The sequence below is a fragment of the Oreochromis aureus genome, linkage group 16 (genome assembly GCF_013358895.1).
Source record: "Oreochromis aureus strain Israel breed Guangdong linkage group 16, ZZ_aureus, whole genome shotgun sequence".
Classification (NCBI taxonomy): domain Eukaryota; kingdom Metazoa; phylum Chordata; class Actinopteri; order Cichliformes; family Cichlidae; genus Oreochromis; species Oreochromis aureus.
Genome location: NC_052957.1, coordinates 20,609,229 through 20,621,084, shown reverse-complemented (window position 1 = coordinate 20,621,084; position 11,856 = coordinate 20,609,229). Strand labels below are relative to the sequence as shown.

The 11,856-nt window shown below is 39.5% G+C and overlaps 1 protein-coding gene across 1 annotated transcript in view; it reads left to right on the top strand.

Annotated features, from left to right (window-relative positions):
• The window catches only part of cbsb (cystathionine beta-synthase b), a 22,193-nt gene extending 12,188 nt beyond the window's left edge, over positions 1 to 10,005 (top strand). The window contains exons 14-15 of the mRNA XM_039600453.1: positions 390 to 538; positions 8,019 to 10,005. Of these exons, the coding sequence (XP_039456387.1) occupies positions 390 to 514 (125 nt within the window). The 3' untranslated portion in view covers positions 515 to 538; positions 8,019 to 10,005. The remainder of the gene's footprint in view (positions 1 to 389; positions 539 to 8,018) is intronic.
• The last annotated feature ends 1,851 nt before the right edge of the window (positions 10,006 to 11,856 follow it).

The following is an 11,856-nucleotide window of genomic DNA, read 5'->3' as shown; positions in this document are numbered from 1 at the left end:
TAAATCAGTGAATTAGTAGCCAAAACCCCCCAAAAGCTGATATTTTATTCACAATAGAACCCACATATATCATCTTAAGAGAAATGTAACTGATTTTAAATTTGATGGCAGCAACATGTCTGACTGAAGTTGGGACACGGCCGTGTTTGACACTGTGTAACATCCCCTCTTCTTTTAGCAGCAGTTCTGGCTTTTCTTTGTTGTTTTTTTCCTTTGTGATGCTGCCATCAAATTCTAAATGAGCGAACATTTTCTTCTTTAAATATTGTATTATTATTAATAGTGTGTCTCAGTTTAAAGATCTGATATATTTTCTATATTGTAAATAAAATACGTGTTTATGAGATTTGCAGATCTGTGTTTAACAGCAGTTTTGTGTCTCTGTGCAGACGGGGTCGATGGGTCGGCCCTCCAGAGGAAGATTTTATTTGCCGTCGTGACAGCGATTGACCTTCTCTCCTACATCACCACACACGAGGGGCAGGACCGCAACCATCAAAGTCAGGCGTCGTAACCCAGTGACTGTGTCCTGTTTAAGGTGGATTTTACTCTCTTCTCATTGATACACAGCACACGATCACCTGCAATGTCATTGAAATTATAAGATATACGGTCGCAGAGAGGACAGAGAAGTTGTAACGTACTATTTATAGCTGTTGTTGTTGTTGTTGTTTTTTGGGATTTGTTGACAGTCGAAGCAAAATAGAAAATAACATTATCTTTTTTCAACGTTAACCCTGTCAGTGTTGTTACAAGTAATCTGAGTGTATTCACCTAGCAGCTTTAAATGCTGTACGAAGGACTTTACCATCATCTTTCTGGAGCTTTTTGACTCTTTTCTCCGACTTGTGTGAAATGAATTTGTTCCCTTCACCGTCAATAATGCAGCGACTGGCTTTGGTCTGATATTTACATTTAATCTTTGAATGGTGGAAAGCAGGCCTACAGTCTCATTTCTTACAGAATAGTTCAGTATTTATATTCTATTTATATTCTGTGACATTTTTTAATTTGCTGTATTTCCTCTTAGCTAGCAGGTACCTAGAAACCTTCAAATTCAGCTCACTGTTTTACTCACTTGCTTGTTAAGCTTAGTTATAAGCTTGTTGCACAAAAAATGCTTTTACAGTGTAATTAAAGTGAATAGAGGTTCAAGGTTGTCCTACTTTTCTCTCTAAGTTTACGGCACAGCTCATAAAACAGGGTTTGTGATCTGGTGTTGCTGCTTTCTACATTTCGCTTTGTTTAAAGGAGGAAACGGCCCCAGTTTAACATTTCAAACTTTTTTTCATTTTGGCTAAATTGTCACTTGTGGCGTTGGTAGTGAGGGTAAGGGCTTGCATTTCAAGCTTACATCAAATACTGTGAGGACACCTGATTGTCTGTTTGTCAAGTTGCACCGTGGGAAATGTAGGCATCATGCAGTGAAAAGACAAAGGTATCGGCCTCTTCTGCAGAGATGCTTTGAGGCCTTTTCCGCAGTTCATACAGTGCTATTAGTGTGTAATGATAAAGTAGTTAGTTAGTTAGTTATTTTTATTTATTTTTTTCATTTGCTGCTCAAACATTTGTCAAATGTCTTAGAACAAAGTAGGAAAGAGACAATGTAAGATTTTGTTTTATTCCTTTTCTTATTTTTTAAAGTCCCTCTTGTGCTCCAAGACATGTTTGAGGATGTTTCTATTCTACTGCTTAATCTGATACTAGATTTCATTTTTGTCTGTAGTCAATTTAAATAGAAGACATGCATAAATACTGGCATGTGCTTTTTTTAAAAAAATTGAACATTTCTCTCATTTCTGTGCAAAAACCTAATTTTACTTGCTGCAAAGTGCAATGACTCACTAAACCACAGGGAGGGAGTATTGGCACAGGGAGGCCAGCTGTGCAGCTCTCTGTATATTCAGTTCCTCCTGGACACACACAAGTTGTAGGAGCGTCATCCTTCTGACCTTCAGCCAGTAATGTCAATAATTCAAGGTGTAACTCAGTGCCCTGCCTTGGATTTAATACAATATTTTGAGAACAATTAAAGCTGAGACCAAATGGCAGCTTTTTTAAATTGTTTTTTACTGTATTCAGTTTTCATTTTTGTTTTAAAAACTTTGAGTGTGCATAGATAAAACCAAGTGCAAAAAGACCCAAACAAGAAGGAAATGACATGAAAGTCATGTCTGAATACTGATTTAAAACAAAAAGATGCAAAACGAGGACAAAGGAACATACTGTATTTAAACCTTCTCCTTATTGTTGACATCTATTTTTTCCTGCAAAGCTTTTATTTTTCTCAGCCGTGTTTCTCACCATCCGCTGTGTTATCCAGCAGCGAGTCTGGTCAAAGGGAAATTGTGTTTATGTGCTGAAAGTCTGCTGCTTCCTTCCTTCATTCTCACCTGTTGTTATCAAGGAGCACATCACATTTAAAAAGCAACACACCTCTAACACCGTGATGTATCTGTTATGTCACTGCACCATTATTTCCTGTCTTGTAAAAGACTTTGTTTTTAAACTAACAAGATGACCCTCACATCAAAATGACCATCAACACCATCACTCTAAAGAGCCAAACTAGTCATTGCACAACCAGTATCAGAGCAGATGGAAAACCACTGTCACACTGTCCCTGACTGTCCTCTGCACATCACAGCCTCGCCTGATCTGTCATCACCAGCAGGCAGAGGCAGTATCCCATGATGACGCGGGTCTCTTTCTGTCATTAACACCAGGCTGTATCCATGAAAGTGCTTACACGTTGATTTCCAGAAACTCCAGCTGGATTAAGTGACCTCTTGAGTGTAGAAAAGCCTTCTAAAGCAGCTATAACAATATTTTTTAGGTGGAAAATGACATTGAAAGTGGTTTTTCGTGTTAAAAGACTTTGACTTTAGTCAGTTATAGTGTCAGAGGCACACAGACAGACAGGCTTTCACACTTTCATTTCCTTGTTTTAAATCTCTTCAATCTTTAAAGCCCTGCTGAGTTTCTTTACCCACTCTAACATAACACTACTGCATGTCGATGTAGGTCTGTTTGGTTAGGAAAGATGGTTGTTTAGATCTGGCTGGTTTTTGACGTAAAGAGAAAATGAAACCATTTTCAGAATCAACAGGTTCTCCAAAGTGCTGCAGATTGCTGTCAGTGTGTGACTGGCGACTGAAAACAGTCGGCGCATTCGAAAATTAAGCATGACGCACTTCCAGCTCAGGTCCTCTCAGTCTTTCAATGCTTCTTTTGCCTGCTGGGATAATTGCAGAATTGGAGGTTAATTATTTGCCCTGGGCCTGCAGGCTTGAAGCTACTAATCAGGAAGGGTGAGTTTTAAGTCACAAAACAGACTTTTAAAAGCAATCAAAGTTTTAATGTTACACCACAGACAGAGGGGGGCTCTGGAGCACTTAAATGACCTTTAAATGCACTTAGTACAATACATCTGTAGAGAGAGTTTGCAGTTTACTTTTCAAGGCTATTACAATATGCCTTCATTTTTAGGGGAGCGAGACCAATAAGCTAAAAGACATAAAATGAATATTGAGCAAAAAAGGAGTTCAGCTTATTGTTGAGGCCCTCCAGTTTCTCATGTGGCCCCTTGGGAAAATTAGTAATCCACTATATCCTTCTAGTACGTTTACCTTCTTTGACTTTTTACTGACACGGCTCTTTATTGAATAATAATAATAATGATATGAATTACAAAGCCTCCTTTTATAATTCCTAATAGTTTAAAAAGGTCTTAGTAAATTAAAAGCAATGACGTATTCACTGCCAGACTCACATCTATGCATAAAATACAAATTAGCCTGTTAGCTTAGCATAGCACTCAGACCAAGCAGCACCTGAAGCCAAAGTCAGATGCCAAAAACAATGAATCCTTGAGGAGGTAGGCTTAAAAACCCAGTCACTAAAAGATGGATGCAACCAACCTGACTTGTGATTGATAAGTTTTTAGTCAATTACCATAACTTGCAAAATTGACCAAATTTTCCATTTAATATGAACAAATTTTCTATAAACTAGAGCTCATGCTTACACAGGTCACACAGCGAGGGGGCAGTAGTTTGTTCCCCTACAGACTTCTGTACAACATGTTCTATACAAAAGAGCTTCTGGTTCTTAAAGGTGCCTTCTGCATTCTTTTCAACGGCCACCTGGGAGCAATAGCTGTGGTTGCAAAACACTTCTGGTCCTATAGAAGTCTGTGGGGGAAAACAACCACGCCTTGACCTCTGTAAGCATTTTCCTCATGAGTTTACTGGTTCAGTTGCACATTTTGGGTCGTGCTGGACCAAAATCTTGGTCCATTTTGTAAATCATGGTCATACTATGTTCCAGATTATCTGGATATGCTCCTTGGCTGACGAACTGTGAAGTCATTAGCTAATTGGTAAGCACATGTTTCACAGTCCGACCCGCCCTTCTCTCATCACATCTGGCTTCAAAGCATTTTTACAATGTATAAGAGCCAGTAAAAACAATGCAGCTTAAAGGCAGTAACTCATTTTCAGGGGGAGCCACTTCAGTTTTTGCACTAAATATTATTAATCCCCACTGGTCACCAAGTCTCCAGTAGTCTTTTAATGCTGTGTACCCCTTTATGTATGTTAGCATAATGATCAGTTTTAAATAAACCATGATGACTAAAAATACCAGGCTTAAAGCTTTAAAATGCCCATGATGGTGGCTACGAGCATCGTTTATATGCGGTCTGTATGGTTTGCTAATGAGCGGTAGATAAGACGTTTGATACCACTCTAGCATTTGCATGTCAGATATGATGCAACAACCAGCATGCAAAGCCTACAAATGAGTGGAAAACTGCTTGTCAGGTTGTGCTGAACAACAACATATTGCTCCCATAAGCATCTATAAAGGTCACTAATGAACACATTTTTATGTTGTTTGTATAAAAAATAAAGTGTAGAAACTCCACGTTGTGGCCTTGTGGGGGTGGTTATTTGTTACGTGCTGGGACGCTTGTTGGCTGGGAGCAGCTGTCGGGCAACTGAGACTCCAGGAAGGGAGATAAGATCTCGTAAAACAGCAAACTGACGTTTATGTCTCTGACTGAAAAGCTTTGCTTCGGATAATTAGCTGCACAGTTCATGGTTTGGTTTGCAAACAATTGGCTGCAATAGGCATGTGCACAATCACTAAACCTCAGTGGGTCTTGCAGACCAACAAATATTCAAATAAAATGGTATTACATTACTCTGTAGGTAATACCTACATGAAGAGACTGAAACTGCACTGTAATCATTCAGACATGTTTATGTTTGCCATTTGAAAATAAAGACGTCAATATAAGTAAATGTGACTAATATGAGGTCATAGAGAAAAATCAAAAGCTAACTGGACCCAAACTAACGCTGTCTATAACATTATGTGTCATTATCTGTAATTACAAACGTCATTGCACAGAAATGATGTCACACAGCACTCCATAAGCGCTTAGGTGCACTGCCCCCTTTATTCTGTGCATACAGGATGTTGTCTGTGCGGTGCTGTTTGTGATGCATGAGCAGGAAGACGAGCAGTCGTGAGTGTGCCTTTTCTGTCATTTCATTTTTTTTTTCCATATGTCACTTCCTTATGACGGCTTATCAGGGCCACTAAAGGTAGGAAAAAAAATAAGGGGTGGGGTGGGGAAAAAACACAAAATCTTTGCCTTTAAAGTGGCAAATGTCCATCGTGCTGTAGTTCTTGATACACAAACACTATCACCTCATCCAAATCAGTGTGTTGCTTTCTTCTGAATAGACCCAGTTCATGATAAAGTGGGTGATTCTGAGCTAAAATCACAAGTATTTCTTCGTTACTAAATCCAGTTGTAATTAGGTCATCTAATGTTGGCACAGTGCACACCAAAGAGATGTGCAAAGCGATGAGTTGCCTTGACGAAATAATTATATTTTCTGAGGTATTCCTGGCAAATTTGCCACTTTTCTCTTCAGTTGCCCTAATATGCCATTGTACTTCCTAGTTTGCAGCCACCAAGATAGCATAAAGACAACAATCTTTTCAGAGTGAGCAAAAGCATATTTTCTTCATAATGATTAGAAATGTTAAATCAGCCTGAGCCTCCATGTTTGGAAAATACCACTTTTTTCCCCCAATCACTTTGACAAGTCAGCAGCACTCTTGGTACTCGCCATCTCTGCCTTTCTCACGTCTGCACGTCCCCCATTTGGTCGTTAGCCCTCAGCCTCAAAACCACTGAGGCTGACCCTCATGCAGGCTGACCGCTTTACAAGCTCACACAGCCACTGTTCGATCTGTGTTCAAGCAGCGGCTGCATGCAAGAATGCACAACTCTGTCTGAACCACAAACTGTGTGGTTTGAAAAGATACACCTCAGACTGTGAGCACATTTTCTCTTGCACTGTGCCATAGAACAGGAAGGTTAGTAAATAAATAAAGAGAAGAGAAGAATAAAATGTAGTATATCAATCATGCATATATATGCAAGGGCAAATATCTACATGCTTTATGTATACACATAAATTTAACAGGCACTCACTGGAGATGCATTCGCAAATGCAGAATATTACTGTTATAGTAACATTATCATATGCAGTTCTGAGAAAACTAAGTATATCCTTATTGTTTCCATAAGAATTAAGAGCGTAAGCAACAGCCATGTGTTTCTTATCAAATGCACTTGAATAACTGACCATCATCAACTGTGAGCACCTCAATAAAAGCATTAGTTTTGACAGTTTGCTTTTCTGGAGCACTCAGCTCTCTGTTAAAACAATGATACAATCTTCCTAAGAGTGGATGTCCCAGAAATTTCACCCAAGCCTCAGACCCAGACAGAGAAACTGCAAAAAACCCAAGAGCTACGTCTCAGACTCTCTACAGGCCTCAGTTAGCATGTTAAATGTTAAAGGTCATGACAGTACACTTAAAAAGTCTGAATACTTATGCCGTGTTTGGAAGAGCTGCCAGGAGGGAGCCTCTTTCGCATTAAAAGAACACGGCAGCACAGATTAGGTTTTCCAAAACTGCCTCTGAACAAGCCACAAGACGTCTGGAACCCCTCGTACCAACTTTGACCCAGCCAAAGTCCGGACCAGCTGTAAAGAAGACTGCAACCACACTTAAATGAAGGCATTTCCTTCATTTAAGTGTGGTTAATATAACAATATAAACAGACAGTGTACCTCATGTACCATGCCTCCATACATACATACAAACACATTTCACTGATTATTTTGGGCCCATTGTTCCTGCACATCAGGCCCTCTTATCGCTCACTGATTCTCAGCTGGTACTTTTAACCCTCACCCTGTTCCCTTGTGACCCTTGGTTGCCAGATGGTTAAAGACTGTGACCGATGCCTTATTCACTTGGCCCTGCATTGTCATATGTCCTCAAGTTAACGTCATGTGGTTGGTGGTCATGCCACTGCAAAACCTCAGCTGGAAAGAAGGCAGGTTTAAGTCACTTCTGCAATGGCTTGTTTTTTGTTTTGGAGATGAACCAAGAACCAGAACCAGGATTTTTTTTTGCTTCTTTTTTTTGTTTGTTTGTTAATGTGGTTCTGTTTTTACTCAAAGAAACAGCACCTTTACTCTTGCCACTGTTCATAAGCTGAGCCACACAGCTTCTTCCTGTCAGAAACTGAAAAGTCTTCCGTGAGAAACCATGAAGCTAACACATCATCATAAGTGTCTGTAAATAGTGTGAATATATTTTGGTAAATTATGAAATATGAAATCACTTTTACACTTTACACCTAACTTGGCAACATCTCAAACATCTTCTCCAAGAGCTTGTTTGCTTTCAAGCATTTGGACCTAGTTAATCGTGTTAGTCTTATAGACAGAAGAATGTAGTATTTAATATTAAATGAAGAAGCTAGCATGACAGTAGAGTTTGTCATTACTGTTAAGTGCAGCACTACCCATTAAACGATGCATGTAGTATAGGCTGACTGATATATTTTTTAAAGACTAATATTGACAAAAATAAGTGGTCATTTAAAAATCCAATATATCAGCTGGTACTTTTTCTTTCAGGCACACAAAACATGTTAATGTAAAGGAGGAGCCCGCTACAGATTGGGTGAGATGGATGCAGATGATCTGCTGTGGCGACCCCTGCAAGGAGCCGGAGAAAGGAGAAGAAGAAGAAGCAGACACACAAAAGTTTTCCCCAGCATGAGTCCTTACTGAGCTAATAAGACAATGCCTTTTCATAATAAGGGCGTTTCACCGTCACAACAAGTGACTCGTTGACATCTGGCTCTACTCAGATCAGCTGGTTGGTGTGTTTGCGAAAACTGCAAGGTGCCCCCTGGTGGACAAAATATGCAACAACAACACTGATAACATGGCTGAAGGGTGTTTCAGTAAACATTCAAATCTATCATCACTTATGCCTACGCTGTGCTATGACTGTTTGGCACGTTAACTTTGGATATTCCTTTAAATAACGCCATGTTTTTGTTGCATTTATGAAATTATAGACTAAAAATAAGAAAAATGCAATTTCCTTTTTATGGCACAATTGTCAAATTGGGGAAAAACCAATTATCTTGCACAGGCCTAATTTGAAACAGAGTAGATATTAATCTGTGTAGGTCAGTTTGAATGCTACCTGTGTTTGTGCAAATGAGTCCTATTAAAATTACTGATAAGAAATAAAACACACAAAACCCCAATAGTTTTAAAAATAATGAAAGTTTTTTAAAAAATAGGCCACTTTCAGTTTAATTTGACCGAAGCCCAGCTGCAGGTCATGCACATGGGACAGCAGCAGGGTTGGTGGTGCACACTTAAATTCATGCACAATTAAATTCTTTATATTCAACTTTTCATAACAGATAAAATTAAACAGCAGGAGTCATGACTAGCCATTTATGTGTGTGCATTCATGCTAGTCATGGGTTCGGATAAACTAATAAGGTGATAGGCATAAGCTATGGCACATTTAAGCTGACAAAAAAAACAAACTTTATTTTTAAAACTTGCAGAGGTTACACCCTTTAACAGTTGGAAAATTTAGACTTCCTTACAATGATAAATCAAATTATAACTCATAGATTATTCCTGTTCATCTAGATTTTAATCAGAGCCACAGCAGAAGCTCCATGCAGCCCTGCAGCTGCCGGTTACAGAGCCCTACCCTAGACTGCATAAGCGCTGATCTCACCCGTGCAAGGTTATATATTATACTGTATAACCTGCAAACAAGATATGGCTCCATAGTTTTGTTTCCCCAAATATGACAAAGCATATCAGCTCTTGCAGTTGAGTTCAGAGATTGTGCTGCTATGAAAAAAATGCCTGTCTACTCTCTGTTTAGTGTGCAGGGAATCAGATGGAGGATGCTGAGATATGCAGGAAAGACGTAATCGATGTGCTTGTCAACACATGCTCGACAGTGACACACACACGGAGAACACACACTGAGGTGTGAATGACATGTCTCTGTCTAAGTGGCCCAAATTGAATCTCATCGTTTCCGAGCCGGTGCACAGCTACCGGCAGTGACGGAGGACTCTCGTCACTGGCCTGTTGCCTTCAGTTATGTCACTGAGTGAGACTCGGGCCTCAAATCCCTCAGTGCCAGTGCCAATGTCACTAACAGCCCTGCTGGTACAGCACATCACACCTCCCAACCACCATTATCTAACCCAGTAGAGTGAAGTCACCGGGTCACACACCTGCAGTCACGACCCCTCGCCAAGAAAGTTACACTTGCGTCAGTGCAGCAAATGGTTCAACCTCTAAGCTATTATCATTGCAAATCCTTTCTGGGAAATCAATAAAGTTGAAAATAGCACAGTTAAATGTTTAATGATGAAGAATACACCGTGTCCAGAGAGCTACTGCAGCACCCTGGCTCAGTCTGCATACTGAGCATAAACTGCGTCTTTGTAGTCCCCACAGGTTTGCATGTGCATATTACAAATAAATCTTGAAGGACTTTGAGGAAAATTCAGTGAAAAGGGTTTCATGTGAGATTTACAAAGAACTATAAAATTCAGCATTTTAATCCAGATGAATGATGATTCATTGATTTAATCCACTGAAAACTTATGTTTGGAAAACTTTCCCAGAGTCTTGAAAAGTAAATTTTGTCTGTGTCACAAATGTATGAGTCAAGAGATCCAAGCAGGAGAAGCAGACAGCGGTAGCTAGAAACCATTTTTGGCTTACGATTTAGGACAGCAATTACTGTCAAAGTTCAGTGAATGCCATCCACGGGGACTGAAATCCACACGTAACACAAACACTGTGTGGTCTCTTTGTATGTGTAAATGCAAAGAAAGGGCAAAGTTAATTTTAATTATATAGGTGACTGAATATTTCCAATGAATCCGCACGACCAGATAAGAGGCAAAAGTTGGATGGAACGTTTGAATTCTCTATTTTCAAACTATTCATTCATAGTTGGAATTTCTTGCCATAGATTTTGTTATCGAGTTTTTTGATGAGTTTCACTGAGTTATTTCATGAAAAACAACCAAACTTGTGTTGGACCTTATTTGATGAGTCTATTGCATTGATTTTATTTTTAAATCCTTCATTGATCGCTTGCACCCAATTCATTTTTGTCACGCTGCTGTTGTTGTTATACAGCACATTTTTGTTGCTGATGTATGTAATGTTTGTACCTGTGACGTTTTGTATGTAATTTCCGATAGGACCATGAATGCTACTGCTCATGTATCACACACAGACACACATACACACTCACACAGTGCATTAAGGACAAGTTTCATCTTGTCCAGTGACACTTTGATAAGTGAACTGAGGGACTGAAGACCATCCTTGGCCTTTGTGCATCATGTGGTTCTGTAATGCTGAGTTTGGTCGTTAGGACTTCAACAAAAACCAGACAGAATAACAGATGGGCGAGTGCAGCTGATGCAGAAGTGCCTGCATTCTCTTTAAAAGCCAGCAGAGGGCGACTCCTCAGGTTGCAAAAAGGCTTCTAGTTACACATGAATTATACTTTTGCGTTAGATCGGAATGGAACTTATGCCGTAAATGGAACCTCATTTTGACCCAATGCCACAACCTTCTATGTAACATGATGTTACTGCATGCTGGGTTGACTCACACCATACTGACTTTAATGGCGTGGAAGATTGCGACGTAGGGTTAAAAGTTAAAAGTTTGGTTACCACGTAAGTTAGGACATGCATTTCCTACAGTCTAAATCTAGCTTTACACTGAAGTCTAAAAAAACCTCTTTAACGTTAGTAAACCTCAACTTTCCGGATGATTTTATGTTTTTACTTGTTAGCTTCAGGTCATATGGATGAAGTGCATTTCTTAAACTGGTCTTGATTAGGGTCAGAAAGGAGGAACACCCTGTGCTTCAAAACCTCAAGATGGTGACTATGAAAACCCTCATCATCATCATCACACTAACCAGTGGGTAACATCATGGCTCATCTTTTGTTCTGTCTCTGACAAAAATGCCAGCGTTATTGTAAATCCCCACACAAAAGCCATAAGACAGCTGTAGATTGCATGTTTTTGGATGACTGAACACAATTTTTTAGCCCAAATGCATTTCTAATTAAATATATCTGTCGTTATAATGTAGTTATAGAGCACAGCCTGTCTTTTTTTTATCTACTTGAATGTTTCTCTTGCTGGGATCCTTTGTGACGACAGCTGGCACAGAATTTGGTTTGAAAATGAAAGTGAAAGATCCGTTCAGCTTTAATCTTTTTACCACCTTGACAGCTCTCCGCCTCGTCCATCACCAGCACTTACACAACTCGTCTTAAACAGAAACATCTGGTTTTCCACTTGAGTGTTTTGCCTTTGTACGCAGTGAGTAATACTTCTGTGTAACTGCACCAAGGTCAGACTTACTGCAGAGCAACTCTGGTTC